Below are 20,835 nucleotides of genomic sequence, written 5' to 3'. Positions count from 1 at the left end.
ACCCTTTCCTTGCCAGAAGGGCAGCAACACATTTAAACGGGGACTACGCCGATATGTTCTTCACACAAATAAAACAGCACAAAACCCGAACGCAAGGAGAAAAAGGAGCTTGAAGAAGATGTGGTGTCTGACACCATAGGGAACCCCTGTCCCTACAAGTATACACCATACAGTATGTACACTATGGTGTCCAGCACACAATGGGAAGAACAGATTGAAATCACTCAATGTTTAAGGAAATATGAAATTTACTCAGAAGATTATTATATACAGTGTTGATCATATAGAACAGTAGTGTAAGTGTGTGCGCGCGCGTGTGTGTGTGTATACACACACACGTTTGTAGTTTAGAAAACTGATCCACTGATATATACAGAATATATACAGGGAAACGAGAGCAGCAATACTCATCTATCTGGTGGGAGCTTGATAAGAAAACTGCTATAGAGAGAAAATGTAATATACAGCCAAAAATACACAAAAATATATGAAAGTAAGGGGGAAAAATATTAAGGGACATATATACATGAAAGTGAGGGGGAAAGGTATTAAGGGACATATATACATGAAAGTGAGGGGGAAAGGTATTAAGGGACATATATACATGAAAGTAAGGGGGAAAGGTATTAAGGGACATATATACATGAAAGTAAGGGGGAAAGGTATTAAGGGACATATATACATGAAAGTGAGGGGGAAAGGTATTAAGGGACAAATATACATTAACGGTAAGGGGCCAACGTTTTGAGGACTCGCCACTTCTTCTGGCCCGTTCCCCAAGATGAAACTAATGTAGGTACTTACCTTATTGTCCCAAGGCTTGAAAAATGTAAGTGCTGCAAGGAACGCGGTTATAACTTCCCATCCACAAGCGCTGGGTTGTTAGTATATATTATAAGTGAATAAGTATTATTACTGCTTCATTTTCTTGTAATATATAAACTTGTTTATTTGAAATATAATAATTACTATGATCAACACTAAGTAATTACCCGAGTAAACTTAATATTTTCTTAAACATTATTGAGCTATTTCATTCGTTTCCTTATTTCCATGGAGTGTTGGATACCATTGTGTACATATGGTGTACACCAGAGGTAGCCAACCCGAGTCCTCAAGGGCTACCAACAGCCCAATCAGTGGAAGACCGAGTCACTGCTTAAGCCACCTGTGCTGAATCAGGGCTATCCTGAAAACCTGACAGTAGTCCTTGAGGACTGGAGTTGGCCACTGCTACTGTAGCACATTCACCCCCACAACACACAGGACCCTTCACCACATGGACACCAGCAGCTTCCTTATAAAACCCGGAGCGGATTGTTTTCTCAGTGAGCATTGATGGAATATATGACACCATCTATATAGTCATACGACTGTATATATTAGATTTGTGCCTGGCTTGTGGTGGCGATTTGGTGATTGGGAGTGCAGAGTGCGGTTATCTTTATATGTGGGAGATGTGCTTAGTGGTCGCCATGTTTAAACGATAGCTTAGCGATTTCTTCCCCCAGGTGTATGTATATTGTAGGGTTACCACACGTTCGTAGTTTTCCGGACATGTCCAGCTTTATTATTGAAGGTCGACATCCGGGAGAAATTCATAATCAACTAAAAAAGTCAGGGAACGCCGACCATACATTTCATCGCTCGCATATACGCTTTTGGTGTCCTCTTTTTAATACCGACGTATGGTCACCCTAGTATATTGTTATGCATCTAAAGGCTTTTGTGCATATTCTGTGATGCCCATTCGTGACTTGGAGGCTTTTTCTATGTATGTATTTGTTCCTTACAATATTGTACAGTAGGATGCCAGTTTAACCCTGCTCACCAATATGTTTAAACTGGATATTTTTACTCCTAAAACCGCCCAAAACCCAAAGTTACAATGACTGCTAGGCCCCTGTCACCTAGCCATCAGAGAGGCTGATCTGTAAAGGTAAAAATAAGACCATTTGTAGTCCGCATGGAAACCATGCCTGCTGGAGAAGGGGAGGACAGAAAGCATGGCTGCCGTGTGTTACACTGCTGCAGGATTTAGGCCTTTTCAAATAAAAAGTGAAATAAAATGAGAAACAAAAAAAACAGCTAGCAAATGTCTTTTTAAATAAGGTTGGTGATCGCTTGAAAACGGCAATTCATGACTCTCTTCAGTTTTTAATACAGGATTGAAAAAGAGGTCTCCGGATCTGAACCCCATTAACTTCAGCTCCGGGATACTTAGCTCTGCAGCAGGTGCCGTGGCCGCCCCAGGGCTCACATTATGCTGGATTTTTGACGCTTCCGGGCCCTCCAGGCCAACAGGAAGCTGTGACATCACCCGGTGCGGTTTTCTATTGGCCCATGTGACGTGGGATCTTTAAACTGCAGAGAGATACCAGCACCCACCTTTGGGAGGCAAGTATCTCTCCCCCAAGCTGAAATGAAAGGGGTTCAGCTCCGCAGACCCCCCAATTCAATTATGTATTAAAAACAGAAGGAAAAAAACCCCATGGATTGCTCGTGTAAAATGCACCATGTGGAGTTCCCAAACTAGGTTATATCTGTGGGAACATCATCCTAAATTAGGAGCGCAGTCCCTCTTCTCTCTGCTGAACATGCGAAGAACATGCGAAGAACATGGCGTGGAGTACTCACATGGACATCCGCGTGCAGCTTCACTAGGAAGCGTCTCCTCTTAAAGCTGAGCTTCCGAATCTTAGACCAGTTAAAGGTGTTAATCTTTGTGTTTCCCTGTGTGGCAGTAAAAGAATAGAGCGGGATCAGTGCCAAATTAATGGGGAGAGTTGGGAAGGGAGATTAAATGGGAACGTGGAATATATTCCAATTTCATGCAAAACTAGGGGTGCAAAGTTGGCACCTCACAACCAGGAAAGGAAGAGAAGGGGGGGGGGGGGAGAGAGAGACAAAATGAAAGGAGAGAGAGTGATGGGCTGTCAGGGGCGGTATTTACCGTCAAACTAATGGGGTAACTGACGAGGAGAGGGAGGGAGCCTCCAACTATGGCAGCATGAAGAATATAGTGCAGGGGTGACCAACACCAGTCTTCAAGAGCCATTAACAGGTCAGGTTTCAGAATATCCCTGCTTCAGCACAGGTGGCTCAATCAGTCCTAGCTTTAGCACAGGTGGCTCAGTCTTTGACTGAGCAACAGATTGAGCCACCTGAAGCAGAAATATCCTGAAAACCTGACCCTTTGGTGGTCCTTGAGGATTGCAAATTGCCCACCCCTGAGGTAAGGGGAAGAATTCCTTAAGGGGCACATTGGATGGGAAATGATCAAACGGATGAGGCAATTGGAAGAAGCTCCCCTTGACCTATAGACTTATTTTGGGATACAAACTTTTACATCAATGTAGACACCTCTGTACCTGAAACACCAGCACTCCCGTGTGGGACACAGACAGGTTAATTTTGGCACCTTCTCGGTCAGAAGCCAGATGAAAACGGGTCCCAAAAAGATCTAAACGCCTGGCAATCTCCAGGATCTGAAAATCGGCATCTGCTGGAGACACACCACTGCAGAAAGGGAGAATGTACATGTGAGTATAGGTACCATGCGCGCGCACACGTCCAATCGCGGAGACGGTCATATAGACGGTCATATAGCATCAGATCATAGATCAATTTATCCGCTTCCTTGCTGCATGAGCCTACAGTGCGTGCTCCGTTCTCCCACCAAACAATCCAACACCAGAGACACGGAGAACCAGAAGTGAATGGCAAGTAATGCAATAAAAACACAAACGTATAGCAGAGGCTTACAATGAATAAGTAAAAGTAGGCGCCACGATATCCAGTTGGAGCTGGGAGGGTCCGTTGGTGTAATTCTGCTAGGACCCGGTGCAAGGTCCCCGGACTCACAGCTACACAGCTCAACAGCTGATCCACTGACTAGCGTATCCAGGTGAGGACATCCGGACGCTCCTGTGTGCTGGCGTATAGCATAAAGTGACGAGACCCCGACGCGTTTTGCACGTACAACGTGCTTCATATGGGGTAACGTCACAAGGGGCAGGGCTCTTATATTTATACTCCTATTCTTAAGCAAGACAATCAAATCAGAGACTGCATCCATTAAACACAGATGTAAATAATACACACAGAAATGAAACAATGGGATAATATACATCTAATACAGAGGAGAGCACGAATCCCCATCAGGACCCAATCCGTGAGTATGTATTTTATTTAAGACACGTAAATTGAGTTGTTTCCCTTTAAGTTCTCACATTTATAAGACTATAATTAATGGGTGTAAGTGTGAATTCAAATGTCATGCTGATATGTAATTAAACTATATAAAACTAAAATAAATTAAGTATAATAACAAAACAAGTGTATGGTCTTGATTAACAAGACAAACTAATAAAGAGACCGACAGGGTGAATGTAATATTGCCTGGCAGACCATGTATAGGTCGGCAGTCCAGCAGTGACCTGGTTAATCTCAGCTGGGAAAAGGCTGGGGTAATTAGCCAGGTCCCAGCTGCTTCACTAAGGGGCTTTAAAACCCCAGGGTTCTGACTTGTGCCAGGTCTGTCTGAACCTGGGAGACACACACTGGAACGTAACTGAAGGTATTTATGCCGACACTATTGCTACTCTGGACTTTGACCAGTCCTTGTTGGGAAAAGAGGCAAAGCCCTGCTCAGGACTTATCTTTCTGTTTGTTTATATTTGCTAAAGAAAAACTGTGTTATTTTGTGTGCCATATTTTTGAGGCTAAATAAACAAGCCAACTCAGAACACACTAGTGTCGTTGTGTTGTCCCAGCAACAGAGACATGATCTCCTTAAATAATCCAAAAATGACGAACTAAAAGTGAAAAATAATATCGGAAATAAAAAAGGAAAGGGGGATAAAAACAATGATACTAAACAACAATGTGTATGTGTGTGATATATAAAAAAGGCGACAAAAAACCTCCACCGTATAGCAAAGCAAATAAAAAGATCACTTGAGAGCACATTCACGTCTTAGGCCTCGGCCATGCTCCCTGCTGGCGTGCTGAGGCGCACTGAGGCGCAGGGAAAGCGGTGCTTTCCCTGGCCTTGCGGTTGCTTGCCTGCCTGTGCGAACGCTCGTGCACGTGACGCACTTTTGGTGTGTACGGTCCATGCTGCTGTGAGCGACACACACACACACACACACACACACACACACACACTATGTTATGGATATGAGACTTGATAAACAAATGTTGTACATTTGATACAGCTTACTTAATTACATCAGGATATTAAATTACTGACATGCTGTATGTCATTAACATGATCAGCTTAATACACAGCCGCTTTGGCTTTTCACTACAACATTTTTATTAATTAAAATAATATTGGTATGATTTATTTACTTCCTTTACTGCCGTATGGTCGAGTAATGCATTATAGATTAAAGGACTTACTAACAGTGATGGCATGAAAGCAGCAACTCTTAAAAAATGTGGAAAGCAGCAGGAAGGTTACATACATATATACGCACATACGCACATACATACATTACAGTCTCAGCGGTAGCGGTGCGAAAACTTACTTATCACAGTCTTCCCCCGCCGGCCGACTCCACGCTCACTGCCGTGCGCGGCCCTAGTATAGGACGGCTGGCTAACCACAGCCAACTATAAGCGCACGCACGGCGGAGAAAGCGCGCCCACTATATTACGGGCCTTAGACAGGTCGGCAACCCTACCTTTCACCATTATCACCCAGCATACAGTGCTCCCACTGTGACAAGGGATGTCACAACCCCCCCCTCCCCCCCAATTAGTTCATGTGATTTTGGGATTATTTAAGGAGATCATGTTTCCCATCAGTGTCTCTTTATTAGTTTGTCTTGGTAATCAAGACCATACCTGTTTGTTATTATACTTAATTTATTTTAGTTTATATAGTTCAATTACATATCAGCATCACATTGAATTCACCAACACCCATTATATAGTCTCATAAATGTATGAACTTAAAGTGAAACAACTCAACTTGTGTGTCCTAAATAAAATACACACTCACGGATTGGGTCCTGGTGGGGATGTGTGCTCTCCTCTGTTTATAGAAAAAACAGATGATAGGGGCGCCCTTACATCTACATACAGTGAATATATCTCAAAATAGATGCAAAAAATAATATACAATACAGGCATACCCCGCTTTAAGGACACTCACTTTAAGTACACTCGCGAGTAAGTACATGTCGCCCAACAGGCAAACGGCAGCTCACGCATGTGCCTGTCGGCACATCCTGAACAGCAATACCGGCTCCCTACCTGTACCGAAGCTGTGCGCAAGCGGGGAGGCTATAGAGCCTGTTACACATGCGTTATTTACATCAGTTATGCACGTATATGATGATTGCAGTATAGTACATGCATCGATAAGTGGGAAAAGGTAGTGCTTCACTTTAAGTACATTTTCAGTTTACATACATGCTCCGGTCCCATTGCGTACGTTAATGCGGGGTATGCCTGTATATACAAATACAACCGTATGGGTGTGATACATGGAAAGACCTCTCCTGCTCACGACCTGGGCTCCACTGGTCGTGAGCAGGAGAGGTCTGGTGGTATCTAAACAACTCCCCAGCAGACGGAGGTCCCTTCCGAACACCCAGCAGGTCTGGGTAGGAGGAGAGGACATTCCTGCAGTATATCTGAAGCGGGGAGCAGCCATTCCAGAATTTATTCACACGCGTTTGACCTACTTGCAGCTTGTAAGTAGGATTCTTATAGTTGCCGGACGCAGGACAAGTCGATGTCGTAGCTTTTTAATGATTTTTTGTTCTTAGATTTTTGTCTTTTTAATAAATAGATTTATATTCAGTATTTTTTAGTGTTTGCTCTATCACTCTGAAATATTTTTCTTTTTTTTCGTTTGTTCTCTATGGTCTTTTTCTCCATATAATTACCGCATTTCCTCGATTCCGGGACGCACTTTTTTTTCCTATTTTCACATTGCTAAATTAGGTCTGCGTTTTAGAATGAATGTATTAAAAAAAAAATCAGCTACGGGGCGCTGCTGCAGATGCCGGCCGGGATATTCACAATGTGCATGAAAAGCACATGGCTGCGATCACCCCCCCCCCCCTTCCCTTCCCATGAGGTGCACAGGGATCGGAAATGCCTGCCATGGCACATCAATATTGCCCAGAAGCCCCCCCATCCTTCCTGAATCCCCGTGTGAAATGCAGGAAGTGCAGAGGCAGCTGTGTCTCTGGATGTGTTTCTATATGTGTTTGTCACTGTGTGTGTGTGTGTGTGTGTGTTTGTCACTGTGTGTGTGTGTGTGTTTGTCACTGTGTGTGTGTGTGTGTGTGTGTGTGTGTGTGTGTGTGTGTGTGTGTATGTGTCACTGTGTGTGTGTCACTGTGTGTGTGTCACTGTGTGTGTGTGTGTGTGTGTGTGTGTGTGTGTGTGTGTGTCAGTGTGTGTCACAGTGTGTGTGTCACTGTGTGTGTGTCACTGTGTGTGTGTGTGTGTGTCAGTGTGTGTCAGTGTGTGTCACTGTGTGTGTGTCACTGTGTGTGTGTCAGTGTGTGTGTGTGTGTGTGTGTGTGTGTGTGTGTGTCACTGTGTGTGTCACTGTGTGTGTGTGTCACTGTGTGTGTGTGTCACTGTGTGTGTGTGTGTGTGTGTGTGTGTGTGTGTGTGTGTGTGTGTGTGTGTGTCACTGTGTGTGTGTGTGTGTGTCACTGTGTGTGTGTGTGTGTCACTGTGTGTGTGTGTGTGTGTGTCACTGTGTGTGTGTCACTGTGTGTGTGTGTGTGTGTGTGTGTGTGTGTGTGTGTGTGTGTGTGTGTGTGTGTGTGTGTGTGTGTGTCTCTCTCTCTGCTATCAAAAGCAAGAGAGGAGATTAAAAAGAACATGTTTTTTTTACTTTAAGGAAAGCAATGAGTACAGGAATAAAAAGGTACTTGGTAACATCATAAAAAGGGGCCACTAAATGTAAATAGCTAAAATCCCCCCCACACTGCCCCTGCCATATCTGTCTCTCTCTCTCTCTCTCTGGTCTGTGTGTTCTCCTCCCCCCCCTCTTCTCTTTCCTCCCCCCCCCCTTCTCTTTGCTCCCCCCACATTCTCTTTGCTCCCCCCCCCTCCCATTCTCTCTCCCCCCTCCCCTCCCCTCTCTCCCCCCTCCCCTCCCCTCTCTCCCCCCCTTCCCTCCCATTCTCTCTCCCCCCATTCTGTCTGCCTCTCTCTCCCCCCATTCTGTCTGCCTCTCTCTCCCCCCATTCTGTCTGCCTCTCTCTCCCCCCATTCTGTCTGCCTCTCTCTCCCCCCATTCTGTCTGCCTCTCTCTCCCCCCATTCTGTCTGCCTCTCTCTCCCCATTAGTTATTGAAGTGTCATGTGACCCTGCTAGTTAAAAAAAAAAAAAAAAAAATCTGCACATTTAATAAAGTGAGATTTTTTCCCCCCAATTTTTTTTATTAAATCAAGGGTGCGTCTTAGAATTGATGGCGTCTTACAATCGAGGAAATAGGGTAATACTAGGTGCATTGTCACTTAACAATATCACACTATGTTGTTTTATTTATCTCTTTCCATGTGCTGAGCAACGGCTGGATCCATAATTTTACATCCTTGGAGCTCTTGGGGGCTTTTTCAGCACTTTGTCACACCCATACGGTTGTATTTGTATATACCCATATTTGTATATATTATATATTATTTTTTGCATCTATTTTGAGATATATTCACTTTATGTAGATGTAAGGGCACCCCTATCATCTGTTTTTTCTACATCTTTTTCACTTACTTTGGGTAGTTAGTAGTTGGCAGCCCTCGTTATTTAATTCACTTATTTATATTAGTGTCAATTATTTATTTATATTATATATAATTATATTCGAATAGCGCTACACATTACACTTTTCTCCTCTGTTTTTAGATGTATATTATCACTGTTTCATTTCTGTGTGTATTATTTACATCTATGTTTAATGGATGCAGTCTCTGATTCTCTGGACAAGGAGTGGCTCAGTGAGTAAAGACTGGCACTGAGATTGTTGCAGGGGTTCAATTCCCGGTGTCGGCTCCTTGTGACCTTGGGCTGGTCACTTTATCTCCCTGTGCCTCAGGCACCAAAAACATAGACTGTAAGCTCCACGGGGCAGGGACCTGTGCCTGCAAAATGTCTCTGCAAAGCGCTACGTAAAACTAGCAGCGCTATACAAGAACATGCTATTATTATTATTCTCTAATTGGCTTAAAGAATAAGAGTATAAATATAAGAGCCCTGCCCCTTGTGACGTTACCCCATATGAAGCACGTTCTACATGCAAAACGCGTCGGGGTCTCGTCACTTTATGCTATACGCCAGCACACAGGAGCGTCCGGATGTCCTCACCTGGATACGCTAGTCGGTGGATGAGCTGTGTAGCTGTGAGTCCGGGGACCTGCTGCACCGGGTCCTAGCAGAATTACACCAACGGACCCTCCCAGCGCCAACTGGATATCGTGGCGCCTACTTTTACTTTTTCATTGTAAGCCTCTGCTATACGTTTGTGTTTTTTTATTACATTACTTGCCATTCACTTCTGATGTGCTGTCTTGTGTGTTGATATACAGATTTCCGATTTTTGTTGGTTTGTAAACATGGTACGCGTAAACTTGTTAGAAGTTTGATTTCTCTTATTTATAAAGGTTGTTTTCTAGCCAGCTACGTAGGATGACAAATGTCATAATCCTAGTGCACGGGTGTGCAACCTCTGTGGATTCAGCTTTTTACACTTTAGGGGCCATTTGAACAGTCACATATGAAGGGCGACCGTACGCAGCACAAAAGACCACAGCCCATTTTTGGCTCCTAGTTCAGCAGACAGTTGCTTAGTTCTGCACGACAGTGATTTTTCCTTCCCCTTTGGCTGATCTCCATCCCGCCCCTGCCTTCCAGCAGTCTTCCCAAACTAATGAGGCTGACCCTTGCTCTTAATGAACAGCACAGGTTTGTAACACTCACACATGCTGCCGGTGGCACTGCAGGATCCGCTCCTCCAAGCTGTGCTGGCGCTGCAGGTAATGTGTGCTTTTCAGATGCTCCTGATCCATGGTCTGATCATAATCCCCAATCTCCGCTGTGATAGACACAGGACGAGTGTGAGGGAGCAGAGTAATGAAGTAAAAAAATGCGAGGGAGCAAGGAAGCAGAGAAGTGATCATTGTGCTATGTTTGTATGTGTGGCTGTATGTGAGGGAAGGGTGGGGGGGGGGGACGTTACTCACACTGCATTAGCAGAGAGATGAGCAGTGCCGTTGTGCTATCAGTGCAGACCAGCCGCTCCTCTGCAATATCCCTTTTGATCTGCAGAGCAAACAGGAACCTAACAAGCAGGGCACAGAATTACTTTGAGATTTGAAACATGGGCTGTGAGAGGACTATAAAACCCGCACCTCCGTATCTCACCTTGTGTATTCCTCCTGCAGCTGGCCAGGGTCAGGGGGAAAAAACTTCACAGCTAGACGGAGCTTGGCGTTCCGCGGTTCTGCGCACACACAAACACACGTCGTGTACAGGCGGCACTGCAGTGATCAAGGCTACAAACCCGGCTGAATTTATAAGCAACATGTCACAGCTGTAACATTGAAGCAGCAGTCACCTCAAATAATGTCAATACACACTTCATTTATATTCTGCTTGCCTTTTTCTTTTTCCTGGTTTCTAAAACTGTTACAGTAGGTTGAATTTTATTTGATGGATCTATTAGAATCAGAGGTTGCCAGACACCATAGCCATTTTAATTCCCCAGGAAATACATTGTTCTGCAAAGGGGTGTCTCCAGAATGCAACTACAGAATTTAAAGAGGGAAAAAAAGGGTGGCACTGCTAAACACTGCAGCAAACTAAAACAGTTACTGTTCCATGTGATAGATTTGAGACTGCAATAATAATAATAATAATAATATTTAAAAAAACTGCTCTCAAATCTCTTGTACACAAGATGCAGGGCTGCTGGAACTATTTGGGCAGTGGGGGTGCCGTGCTCTGTGGCTTTACAGACATGCACCCGAATGCACACCCCAATATGACCAAACGGGTCAGTCAGTAGTAGAGCCGGAGGGCGAGGGAGTGCAGGCAGGAGTAGAGTCGGAGGGCCAGGGAGTGCAGGCAGGAGTAGAGCCTGAGGGCCAGGGAGTGCAGGCAGGAGTAGAGCCGGAGGGCCAGGGAGTGCAGGCAGGAGTAGAGCCGGAGGGCCAGGGAGTGCAGGCAGAGTCGGAGGGCCAGGGAGTGCAGGCAGGCAGTAGAGTCGGAGGGCCAGGGAGTGCAGGCTGGCAGTAGAGCCTGAGGGCCAAGGGGGTGCAGGCAGGAGTAGAGTCGGAGGGCCAGGGGGTGCAGGCAGGAGTAGAGTCGGAGGGCCAGGGAGTGCAGGCAGGAGTAGAGTCGGAGGGCCAGGGAGTGCAGGTAGGAGTAGAGTCGGAGGGCAAGGGAGTGCAGGCAGGAGTAGAGTCGGAGGGCCAGGGAGTGCAGGCAGGAGTAGAGCATGGGAGTGCAGGCAGGAGTAGAGTCGGAGGGCCAGGGGGTGCAGGCAGGAGTAGAGTCGGAGGGCCAGGGAGTGCAGGCAGGAGTAGAGTCGGGGGGCCAGGGAGTGCAGGCAGGAGTAGAGCATGGGAGTGCAGGCAGGAGTAGAGTCGGAGGGCCAGGGGGTGCAGGCAGGAGTAGAGTCGGAGGGCCAGGGAGTGCAGGCAGGAGTAGAGTCGGGGGGCCAGGGAGTGCAGGCAGGAGTAGAGTCGGAGGGCCAGGGAGTGCAGGCAGGCAGGCAGAGTCGGAGGGCCAGGGGGTGCAGGCAGGAGCAGAGCCGGAGGGCCAGGGAGTGCAGGCAGGAGCAGAGCCGGAGGGCCAGGGAGTGCAGGCAGGAGCAGAGTCGGAGGGCCAGGGAGTGCAGGCAGGAGCAGAGCCGGAGGGCCAGGGAGTGCAGGCAGGAGCAGAGCCGGAGGGCCAGGGAGTGCAGGCAGGAGCAGAGTCGGAGGGCCAGGGAGTGCAGGCAGGAGCAGAGCCGGAGGGCCAGGGAGTGCAGGCAGGAGTAGAGTCGGAGGGCCAGGGAGTGCAGGCAGGAGTAGAGTCGGAGGGCCAGGGAGTGCAGGCAGGCAGAGTCGGAGGGCCAGGGGGTGCAGGCAGGAGCAGAGCCGGAGGGCCAGGGAGTGCAGGCAGGAGCAGAGTCGGAGGGCCAGGGAGTGCAGGCAGGAGCAGAGCCGGAGGGCCAGGGAGTGCAGGCAGGAGTAGAGTCGGAGGGCCAGGGAGTGCAGGCAGGAGTAGAGTCGGAGGGCCAGGGAGTGCAGGCAGGAGTAGAGTCGGAGGGCCAGGGAGTGCAGGCAGGAGTAGAGCCGAAGGGCCAGGGAGTGCAGGCAGGAGTAGAGTCGGAGGGCCAGGGAGTGCAGGCAGGAGTAGAGCCGGAGGGCCAGGGAGTGCAGGCAGGAGTAGAGCCGAAGGGCCAGGGAGTGCAGGCAGGAGTAGAGCCGAAGGGCCAGGGAGTGCAGGCAGGAGTAGAGCCGAAGGGCCAGGGAGTGCAGGCAGGAGTAGAGCCGGAGGGCCAGGGAGTGCAGGCAGGAGTAGAGCCGGAGGGCCAGGGAGTGCAGGCAGGAGTAGAGCCGGAGGGCCAGGGAGTGCAGGCAGGAGTAGAGTCGGAGGGCCAGGGAGTGCAGGCAGGAGCAGAGTCGAAGGGCAGGTCACTTAAAAAAAAGCTGCATCTCTTTAAAAGTTCCCTGTCTCCTCTGCTCCAGTGAGTAACTGGAACGGAGCAGAGGGAAGAAGAGGAGAGGAAGCCGCAACTTCAGGTGAAATGCCTGGGAGGGGGAGAAATGAAGCACCCCACACCCACTCATGCCTGTACAGATGACACATTGTACGGAGTTATGTTCATATTGTGTGGGTGAATTCAGGATTTGTGTTATACTTACTGCGCAGCTGCTTGGTAATGAATTTCAGAGGCTCCAGCCACATCTACAGACCAAAAAAACAGGGAGAAGTTCCCTTTAAAATGGACATTTGTATGGTTCCACTGTATTAATTAAAAACAGAACATTACGTGTGGATCCGGTAATGCAGAGTTAAGGGTCTCGAATGCACCATCATTAACTATTTCCTAGTGACCACATTCTGCAGAGCAGTACAATGGGGATGAAAGACCATAACATTAGAAAACATACAAAGATACTACAGATTAATAATGCCATTTGTTAAAGTTTACTGATGAATCATGTGGGGTCAGTTATGGGCTCAATATGCTAAGGCAGCTTAATGGATGACAATCCGACGCTTTAAAATGTCTTTAATAAGAGAGGGTAAGCCAGCTCCAGCGGCGCCCTGCTCCTTGGTAGCCGAAAGAGTATGTGTCAGTTCCCCTATAGGCTTCGGTTTCTGTTCGTGTATGGGCGTCGTGATCCTGTTCTAATAAACTTCTTAGTTTGTTACCTCGTGTGTACTGCCGGGTGTACATTACGATTCCCGATTGTGTCTGGTACGTGCCCTGTTACGTGACACTGACTTTTCCATCTGGCACTGAATGGGTTATACCCGTTTGCCTGGATTGCAAAGGAGCCTTAACAAATGGCCAGTATTGTGTATTTTCTAGGAACTACTTTGTAACTGGCTCTCGTCACTGAATTACTCGACTAAGGCTCAAGGGCCCAACCCGGCCCAGTGGGGAACAAAAAAACACCACGCCATTTCATTTATTAGTGTCATTGAATTAAGATTTAATCAACTTTATAGTTGATTGTTTTGGCCAATGATAGCAGCATAATTCGTTTAAACTATTTTAAAAGTAGGAAATTGTGAACATCAATTAAATGGTCTCATCACAGGAGAGATTAGGTAAAGATTACAAAAACCCTCTAAAGCATTTGATTACCATGGGAGGTCCCTCTGAGCTAAATTGCACTATATTTAACAAACATTGTTAATCTGGCAGCTTTAGTTTAAAATACTTCTAACGTTTGAATTTTTAAATATGAGTAATTGTTACGGTCATGTGCTAGCGACATTAGTCAGACATTGTGTTCTGTAACACAAAGAGTTTCTCCAAGAGACATGGAAACAAATAGGGGAATCTCCCTCGGAAATGAGTTGCATCACTGCTCACGTTGCTTCTGTTATCTGCAGTGTGTGTGGGGTCTATTGTGGAACAGCAGAGTACACAACTTTCAGGTCCAACATGGACCTTTTAATAGACCCCCCTGAGAGCGGTCCATGATGGACCTGAAACGTTGTGTACTCTGCCACAATAGACCACAAACACTGCATGAGAAAAAAGAAAGCAGAGATCCAACTCATATTAAAGGGGGATTCACTTATCAGATTATGGGTTGTGATTGTATACGTGTTGCCCACACTATTAAATGTCATTTCACCCCTTAAAAAAAAAAGTATATATTTTTGCTGCTTTTTGTTTTCCAAAGACAGAACACAGCCTACAAGCTACCACTGAATTACAATCAGTAGCAGGCTGACGCACACTGGACACCAGGCTACACAATCAAGTAAACAAGGGGCGCTCAACTCCTGTCCTCAAGCCCCCCCAACAGGTCAGGTATTCAGGATATCCCCGATTCAGCGCAGGTGGCTTAATCAGAGGCTCAGTCGAAGATTTAGCTTTTGATTGAGACACGTGTGCTAAAGCAGGAACTTATTGAGCCACCTGTGCTGAAGCAGGGACTGATTGAGCCACCTGTGCTGAAGCAGGGACTGATTGAGCGGCTTGAGGACTGGAGCTGAAACCCCTGAAGAAAAGTTACATTCTTTTCTTGGCTGTGAGAATCTTCCTTGAAGTCTCCGCTTCTCAAGGTCTCTTCCCATGAAAGTCTCTGTTAACCCTTAGGCTGCGCTTAAAGTGACGGCGACGTCAGGCTGCGCTTAAAGTGACGGCGACGTCAGGCTGCGCTTAAAGTGACGGCGACGTCAGGCTGCGGTCGCTGGAAAATCAAATAAATAGAGATGACTTCCAGCGATCACAACTAATCCGTCGCTCCGTGCTTACTATAAGCGCACGTGACGGCGGCAATGCATTTGTTTTTCCTGCGACATTGCGTCGCTGGCACTATAGGGGCAGCCTTAGGATGCCCAATGTATTTGACATTCAAGGGAAATCACTTGTCCTTTAAAGGGGACATGGCATTCACCGGTCCGGTGTTGGGGAACAGGACTGTAAGGTACAGCAGTAATAGAATTTGCTCCCTTAACACAATTCTATTTCTATATATTTGTTTGGTACAAAAATAAAGTGTCTATTTTGTTTTCAGGCCCTTCATTTTATGGTTCTACGTCTTACTCATCATGTTCTGGCTAATAAAAAAGCAGCAAAACCAGCTCCCCGCAAGAAAAATAGAAATGATTAATAATGTCACTGTACATGCAGCAAATGAGGAGTCTACAAATAAGAGATTAGGTAAAGGTCATAAAAACTCTTCCAAGCATTTGATTAGAGACAGTAGGGGAACCCCTGCTACAGCCTAAATGAAGTGGTATTATGAACGGTGCTTTGGGTATAAACTGTAGTAGATGAAGGAGAGAAAGGACCCAATTTAGCACTCGAGTTCACACTCTGTGGTGTTTAGTGATTGAATTAAAAACATGATCTTTATTAAACAACATATAAAAAAAAAGGGGAAAAAAAACCCTTATTAAAAGAGTTACCTACCTGCCCCTACTATCAGTGTCTCCCACACTGGGATACTGACCTATTGTTACAACCATAGCCAGGATATCACTCTCTGACTAGAACCACGCTGGTTAACACAGGTATATACACCCAGGAGTACAATATCCAGAGGGTTACCTCAGGTCATGTGTCACTGATAGGGGCATACTAACTATCACAGAGAAGCATAGCTGATCAAGCAATACCAATACTGATATACTGTACATGGTATATTTGTTTTTATGTTTATCAGTTGGGTCACATCTTATACAGAATTACTATGATACTGTGACCTGCAATCCCAGTACTTACCCGGACACCCCTGTTTCAATCACCTACTACACAGGTTCGCATTAGGATCACTGTGTTGCAACAGTACCAGTGGTTTATTAAAACCATCTGGCACATATTAACTTTTTTGATCCAGAGCCAATATGGCTTTCTATATTTAGGATCAACTCACCTTCAGTACGTCGTTGGACCTTTTTTTTATATGTTGTTTAATAAAGATCATGTTTTTAATTCAATCACTAAACACCACAGAGTGTGAACTCGAGTGCTAAATTGGGTCCTTTCTCTCCTTCATCTACTAAAGCATTTGATTAGCAAGATGACATTAAATGTAGAGGCGTGTGTAGTTAGAAGGTAGCAGACATAGCTTAAGTCACGTCGTAAATACACGTACCCACTGCGACTGCGCTGTCTGGAACTCTATGCCAAAATAATCCGTCTCCACCACGTTCAAAGGAGTGAACAGCTGGCTCAGCAAAGCCTGGCCCGTGGTCTTGGGCTGCAAGGGAGAGAGAGGGAGAGAGGGAAGAGAGAGAGAGAGAGAGAGAGAGAAAGAAAAAGAGAGATAAAGAGATTGAGAAAGAAAGAGAGAAAGAGAGAAAAAGAGAGAGGGAAAGAGAGAGAAAGAAAGAGAAAGAAGAAGAGAGGGAAAGGGGGAGGGAGAGAGGGGGAGAGAAAGAGGGAGAGGTGTTAGGTAAAAGAGGTCACACATATGTGAAGAAACATACTTATGTCACCTATAACATGTTTATTTACAGTTTGTGCAACATAAGCACTACATGTTACATGTTAGCATGCACACAAACAGATCATAAAACATAGTTGTGGTGCTTGGGGCACCAATATATAAAAGGCCATATTTACTAAGTAGCCTTCAGACATAATGCCCCTTCTGGGGATGGAAGAAAGAGCTGGGACATGTTCTGCCATAAATGAGCCAAAAGGTCACATTTACTAAGCGGTGCTATTCTATAATAAACCTTCCCGAGTCAAAAACACCTTATGGCTCATTCAGTTGAATAAGCCATAAAGTGTCTTCCAAAGCAGGGCGGTGACTTGGGGAATAGCACTGCTTAGTTAATATGGACACAGGTTAGAGGTCATTGCAGTGGAAGATTTGGCAGGAGAGCAGTTCTTGCATCACTGAGCCACATCCGCAGATCAGGCACAGCGGTGCCACCAAAGGTTTTGGTGTGGGAGTTCCCGCTATGCATTCCAGAACCAGCCTCCTCCCTTTATCTCCCTCAGATACCACAACAGAGTAGACTCAAACAATGTAAGTATGTAAGATCCCTGGGAAGGGACTCGTGACAGACGGAGGTCAGAGACCGTGAATACGTAGAGAGATGGGCAAAATGCAGCACTCCCAGCGCACGCTAACGGAGTCTCTGGCTGAAGCCCTATCATTAAACCCAGACACCGTTTGCAAGTCTTCATACTTTGTCAGCCGCTTCTTCTGCCGCTCAGGGTAGATGACGCAAGTTGCGCCTTTGTAGTTTTTTGCAAGTTATTGACACAGTTGTATATGGCAACAGTTGGTTATTAGCAAGTCAATCTGTGACCTCAGTTATGTTCTGGTCCTACTAATGGTCAACAAAATGCAAAAGGCACAAAGCTGGAAGTGTAGAGCGGTGTGTTGTAAACCAGCAAATTAATACAACATTAATTAATACAACATTGTATTTATTTTTTTGCCAAACATTGGGTTTCTTATTAGAAAATGTCTTCAACATGAAACAATATATGAACAAAGATGTGTGCGGGTGTGCATTACTACCCTGGGGTAATAAACAAGATAAATAAAGATAAGGAGCAATCAATCATGCCAAGTATAATAGAGATAGAGAGCGAGATAGAGATTATATAGATATATATATAGATATATATATAGATATATATATATATATATATATATATATACACACACACACACACACACACAAACACACAACTTGCTGCTGTTCCCCTCTCTATAATATGCTAGCTCTCCCTATTTTCCAGAGGGCTCCACAGTAATACTCAGATACCCACTCTTCACTATTACACGACAGTGAAGTACTGTATATACTCTTTGTAGCAGAGTGATATCATTTCTTATTCTGGTTTATTACCTGCTGTTATGCATATTTTTGCAGTTATTTAATGCTTGTTATACTGTGAGTACCCGGATACAGCGGTCCATACCTCCTGAGGGGATATTCCATGCACCCCACAGAATTTGTGCATCTCGGAGCCATTTATCCAGCACTGGTTTATACATTAACATGTGGGATGCTTCTCCGTGACATGATTTTTTTTTTTTTAAGTGGTTTGTTAACGTCGGTCCTTACTGTTTAAACAAAATGTGCCCCGCCTTTTGGGGTCAAATCTCTTGTTCGCTGCATATGAAACTATACATCACACCTTTCTATAAATGCCAAGCGTCTGAATCCCGTATAAAATATACTGCATGTACATTTCAGAGAGCGTCTCAGTGGGATGGATAGTGCCTGTATACCGATATTATCAGACACTTCAGTGTAGAGCTCAAAAGAATGGGCAGTCCGGCTTAGGACAGAAGTAAACTAAGGACAGTGACAAGTTCAATAAATTAAATGGATCGGATTGATACCTTAAAAAATAAATAAAATAAAGGCCCTCAGACCAGCTCTTTACCCCAGCTGACGAAGCTCCTACAGACCTACACGATACTCATACCCACCACTCGACCTTTAAACTGTATAAAGCAATAAGAATTGTTGATTCACCACGGAGCTGTCCCATCCCCCTCACCCCCTAACTACCCCATTTCTTTATGTACCCACTCCCCCCCACATACTCTCGTGAAGGTTTTATTTTCTGTATATCTCTGCTTGAAAACACAATACAAATTGTGTTTACATTTTTTTTTTAAATATACATACACTTTTTTTTTTACTTTTAACATTATATTTTAAAGAAAAAAAAAACATTTATGAGCACATTTCCATGTCCGACAGGTCTGCGCCCCTGCTTTTCCCCATTCTCTTCGGCTGCGCTTATAGTACTGGCTACAGCGACTGCGACGTCGCGCAGTGCCCATGGTGGGCGCGACCGCGATGGCGCTGCAGAGCGACGGAGTGGTCGCCGGCAGTCAAAGGATTTTTACTTTGGCGATCGCCGTGAGCGGTTCAGCCAATGAGGGCTAACTGCTCCCAGCCACGCCTTCGCCACGCCCCCGGTCGCCCTCTCTGGTCTCCTGCACCATAGTGCAGGAAGCGCTATTACAGCGGCGGCTGATGTCATGTGGTCGCTTCGCCTGCACTATAAGCGTAGCCTTAGCACAGCGGTGCGCAAACTGGGGGGAGCAAGATTATTTAGGGGGGGGGGGGTGAGGGCTGCGTGCAGGGACACCTGTGGGCGGGCAGAGCAGTGCACGGGAACAGAAGCTTGGTGCTGAGGCTGCTTCTCTTCTCTGTGTCTTGCAGAGGAGGCGGGGCTTCTCTCTGCACACAGACAAGCCCTCCTTCTCTTGCTGCATGTTTCCCGCAGCATGGGAGATCGGAACATGCCCCCCAGGTGAAAGTGTGTGCCTTATGATTATGATTGTGTGTTGTGTTGTGTTGGTTGTGATTGATTATGTGTGTTGTGTGTGTTTTGTCTGTGTTGGTTGTGATTGTGTGTGTATTGTGATTGTGTTGGTTGTGATTGAGTATGTGTGTTGTGATTGAGTATGTGTGTGTGTTGTGATTGAATGCAGTGGTGCGCACACTAGGGGGGCAAGGGGGAGCAAGATTATATAGGGGGGTGCAGGCGGCGTGCGGCAAAACCTGGGTGTGCGGGCCGGCAGACGCTGTAAGCGGGAGGGCGAAAAAGCTGTGCGGGCGGCCAAGAAGATGTGTGCGACTGGGCAGCCAAAGATGTGTGCGGGCGGCCGAACACAATAGTGCAGGTGGCGGCCACGTGATGGTGTGTGAGCGCACGCACTTCGGAGGTACGGGGGAGGAGCACGCCCGAGCGCTGTGATGTCAAACGCCCCTCCTTCGGTGCCTGCCCTGCAATAGCGCTGTGGCGCTGCTCTCCTCCGCTGGCAACCTGCTTCGCTGCGATCCTCTGCAAGTGAAAGGGTCGGCGGCCACTGTATCAATCACACTATGAATGTACAGAAATAATGTTAAAAAAAAACTGTGAAAACAACATTGAAAACGGAATAAAATAAATAATACTGTAGGTAGGAGTTTGGCTTGCTATCCTCAGCGTCATCCAAAGAGTAGGTAGGGGAAGGGGGGGGGGGGGGAAAGAGAGGGATGGGAGATAGCAAAGAGGTGGATGAATGCACCCCCCCCCCACCCCAAAGGATTGCCTTTGTGCACGTACGCTCTCCCAAGCTTGGCCCTTGGGGAGACAAATAAAATTGACTTTGAAGCGCGCTCAGCAGCAGTCAGTCAATACAGCCACACACAGCTACACACAAAAGTAGCCCAGATCCACGCCCTCCCCTCCCCCCCCCCCCCCCCCCCACTCGTGCTTGCAAAATTATGCAGGACACCCTGTGCTCATGCTTGGAGAGTTGGTGATGTCACCGCTCTCAACGTCAGCGTGGACACAGCCTAATAAGGCCTCGGGCATGGTGCCTCGGGCCGCGCTGATCAGCGCTCCTGCTCTGCCTCGCCTGCTCGAACTGGAGCTTTTTTGTGTCCTGGCAGGCGAGGCAGTGAGCGCGCTTTGGGGGTGTGGCGGGAGGCGGGGCTAGTCCCTCGCTCCCATTGGATGTGAGCAGTCACGTGACCGCTCCTCCGCTTCCTTGAGTGGCAAATATTAAATGTGCCTGTCTGCTCAAAATTTCTCAGCCTCCGCACGCGTGCGGAAGCAGCTGCTAAAGCCGCGCTGATGACAGATGCAGGGGGTAAGTGCATCTGCTCAGCGCGGCTCAGCACAGCTTACTGTATGTACTATGTCCC

General features: G+C 46.6%; 1 protein-coding gene across 9 annotated transcripts in view; it reads right to left on the bottom strand.

Moving 5' to 3' along the window:
- Positions 1 to 20,835, bottom strand: part of FARP2 (FERM, ARH/RhoGEF and pleckstrin domain protein 2) — a 141,304-nt gene that overhangs the window by 78,407 nt on the left and 42,062 nt on the right. For all 9 annotated transcript variants that reach the window (XR_012787924.1, XM_075569566.1, XM_075569564.1 and 6 more), the window contains exons 3-9: positions 16,311 to 16,415; positions 12,888 to 12,930; positions 10,399 to 10,477; positions 10,218 to 10,315; positions 9,955 to 10,069; positions 3,372 to 3,519; positions 2,638 to 2,733 (exon numbers count right to left, since the gene is read on the bottom strand). Coding sequence is in view for 8 of the 9 variants with exons in the window: in XM_075569566.1 (XP_075425681.1) it covers positions 2,638 to 2,733; positions 3,372 to 3,519; positions 9,955 to 10,069; positions 10,218 to 10,315; positions 10,399 to 10,477; positions 12,888 to 12,930; positions 16,311 to 16,415 (684 nt within the window). In the remaining variant the exon portion in view is untranslated. The remainder of the gene's footprint in view (positions 1 to 2,637; positions 2,734 to 3,371; positions 3,520 to 9,954; positions 10,070 to 10,217; positions 10,316 to 10,398; positions 10,478 to 12,887; positions 12,931 to 16,310; positions 16,416 to 20,835) is intronic.

This window comes from Ascaphus truei, chromosome 14, assembly GCF_040206685.1.
Source record: "Ascaphus truei isolate aAscTru1 chromosome 14, aAscTru1.hap1, whole genome shotgun sequence".
NCBI lineage: Eukaryota > Metazoa > Chordata > Amphibia > Anura > Ascaphidae > Ascaphus > Ascaphus truei.
Note: the sequence above shows the minus strand (reverse complement) of the source record. Positions and strands in the feature narration are given on the sequence as shown.